General features: G+C 41.9%; 1 protein-coding gene across 1 annotated transcript; it reads left to right on the forward strand.

The window, feature by feature from the left end:
* The first annotated feature begins 304 nt into the window (after positions 1-304).
* On the forward strand, positions 305-1,935 carry LOC142173441 (uncharacterized). Its single transcript, XM_075239031.1, has 4 exons — positions 305-982; positions 1,184-1,351; positions 1,472-1,518; positions 1,617-1,935. Exons 1-4 carry the CDS (start codon positions 305-307, stop codon positions 1,933-1,935), a joined length of 1,212 nt encoding a protein of 403 aa, XP_075095132.1.
* The last annotated feature ends 510 nt before the right edge of the window (positions 1,936-2,445 follow it).

A 2,445-nucleotide genomic window follows, 5' to 3' on the forward strand; every position in this document is an offset into this window, starting at 1 on the left:
GGCCGGACGGTGTCAACTATTCAATCATCTACTGAGGAAGGATATCCCTTTTCATTGGGATCAGTCATGTCAAAAAGATTTTGAAAGCGTCAAAAGATACTTGTTGAATCCACCTAACACGCCAATGCTTGGGAAGCCATTGATACTCTACATCGCGGCACAGGAACGTTCACTTGCAACACTACTTGCTCAATAGAATGAGGAAGGAAAGGAACAAGCCTTGTACTACCTCAGTCGAACTCTGATAGGAGTTGAGCTGAACTATACACCTGCTGAGAAAATATGCTTAGCGTTACTTTATGCGATGAAGAAGCTAAGGCATTATTTTGAAGCATACATCATCAAACTCATCTCTCAAGCAGATCCTGTGAAGTTCGTGATGACTCGACCTATTTGTTTTTGGACGCCAAGCAAGATAGTCCATATTATTAACCAATATGAGATCATATACACACCTCAAAAGGCTGTGAAAGGACAAACACTAACCAATTTTCTAGCTGATCACCCTCTTCCGGCGGAATGGGAGCTCTCTGATGAGTTTCCAGATGAAGACGTTTTGTTCATTGAAGAATTGCCACCATGGACAATGTTCTTTGATGGATTTGCACGTCGTAATGGTGAGGGGGCAGGTGTTGTGTTGATCTCTCCAGAAAGACAAGTCATTCCATTCTCTTTTCTTTTAGGTGAAACATGCTCCAACAATGCCGCAAAGTACCAAGCTTTGATCATCGGTCTCGAAATGGCATTAGACATGAAGATTCTACAGTTGGACGACGACTCTAAGCTGATCATCAACCAACCTTTGGGGAGTTATGAGGTAAAGAAGGAAGATATCTTACCGTACCATCAATATGCTTCTGGTTTACTTGAAAGATTCGACCAAGTATTCTTAAACCACGTCCCAAGAGAAGAAAATCGCAAGGCTGATGCTTTGGCTACTTTGGCCACGACGATGGCACTTGGAGAGAATGAGTCAACAAAGGTATATGTGTGTTATTGATGGGTTATTCCTAGACTTCTTGATCTTCAAATCAACAAAATCCATCTTACGTCTGTTCGAGTGATTAAAGAAGAAGATTGGAGGCAATCGCTGATAGAGTACCTTGAACATGGAAAGTTACCTGAGGATCCGCGACAAAGAACAGACATTAAATGAAGAGCACCAAGATTCATCTTCTATAAGGGGAAATTGTTTTGCCGCTCTTTTGAAGGACTATTCTTAAGATGTCTTGACAAAGAAGAAGCCTGCCAAGCGATGGATGAAGCACATTATGGCTCATGCGGAGTACGCCAATCTGGTCCCAAGCTCCATTTTCACATCAAGAGGATGGGCTACTTATGGACGACAATGGTGAAGGATTGCATGGAGCATGCCAAAAGATGTAAAGCGTGTCAATTTCATACCAACTACATCCACCAACCTCCAGAGCCTCTTCATCTAACTGTATCTTCATGGCCTTTTGATACATAGGGACTTGACATTGTTGGACCGCTTCTAAAGTCATCAAAGGGACAAATGTATATATTGGCCGCTACAGACTACTTCTCTAGATGGGCTGAAATTGTTTCACTCAGGAAATTGTTGTCGATTTTATCAAGTCATATATAATTTTTAGATACGGCATACCAAGATACATAATCACAGACAATGGAACACCATTTGACAACATGCTCGTGAAGAGTCTGTGTGAGAAATTAGATTTCAAGCAACATAAGTCTTCAATGTATAATGCACCGGCCAACGGCCTTGTTGAAGTTTTTAACAAGACGTTTGGTAACCTTTTGAAGAATGTTATTGCAAAGAACAAGAGAGACTGGCATGAGAGAATTGGTGAAGCTTTGTGGGCATACCGAAAAACCTTCAGAACTGCTACACAAGCAACTTCTTACTCTTTGGTGTATGGCGTAGAAGCAGTCATTCTGTTGGAGCAATAAATTCCATCATTGCGAATCGCAATCCAAGAAGGAATCACGTCCGAAGAGCATGCTCAACTTCTCCTAGAAGAGTTAGAGGCATTGGATGAGAAAAGATTGAAAGCGCAACAAAAATTAGAGTGCTATCAAGCTCAACTAGATAGAGCCTTCAACAAGAAAGTGCGGCCACGATCATTCTAAGTGGGAGACTTAGTCCTAGCTGTTCGACAACCCATAATCCTCAACAAACGCATAAGCGACAAGTTTACCTTAAAATGGGATGGGCCATATGTTGTGAAGGAAGCCCATTTAAGTGGCGCATACAAAATCGTTGATAAGGATGGTCTCAGAGTTGGTCCGATCAATGAAAAAAATTCTGAAGCAGTACTTCCCATGAAAATCACCTACGCTCCTCGACGCACGAGCCTAAACTACAAGACATGATGCTCCTTGACGCATGAGCCTAAACTGCATGTTGCTACACTCTAGTCCGCATGAGTCTAAACTGTGTTCAGTAAACAAAAAAGGGTC

The sequence above is a fragment of the Nicotiana tabacum genome, chromosome 19, assembly GCF_000715075.1.
Source record: "Nicotiana tabacum cultivar K326 chromosome 19, ASM71507v2, whole genome shotgun sequence".
NCBI classification, from domain to species: domain Eukaryota; kingdom Viridiplantae; phylum Streptophyta; class Magnoliopsida; order Solanales; family Solanaceae; genus Nicotiana; species Nicotiana tabacum.

What these genes read in the sequence shown, in the direction of transcription:
- LOC142173441 (XM_075239031.1), top strand. Translation starts at nt 305, where the DNA reads ATGAAGAAGCTAAGGCATTATTTTGAAGCATACATCATCAAACTCATC. An exon ending in GAGAGAATGAGTCAACAAAG is followed by an intron (nt 983 to 1,183) that starts GTATATGTGTGT and finishes ATCTTCTATAAG; the next exon opens with GGGAAATTGTTTTGCCGCTC. An exon ending in AAGTCATCAAAGGGACAAAT is followed by an intron (nt 1,519 to 1,616) that starts GTATATATTGGC and finishes TATAATTTTTAG; the next exon opens with ATACGGCATACCAAGATACA.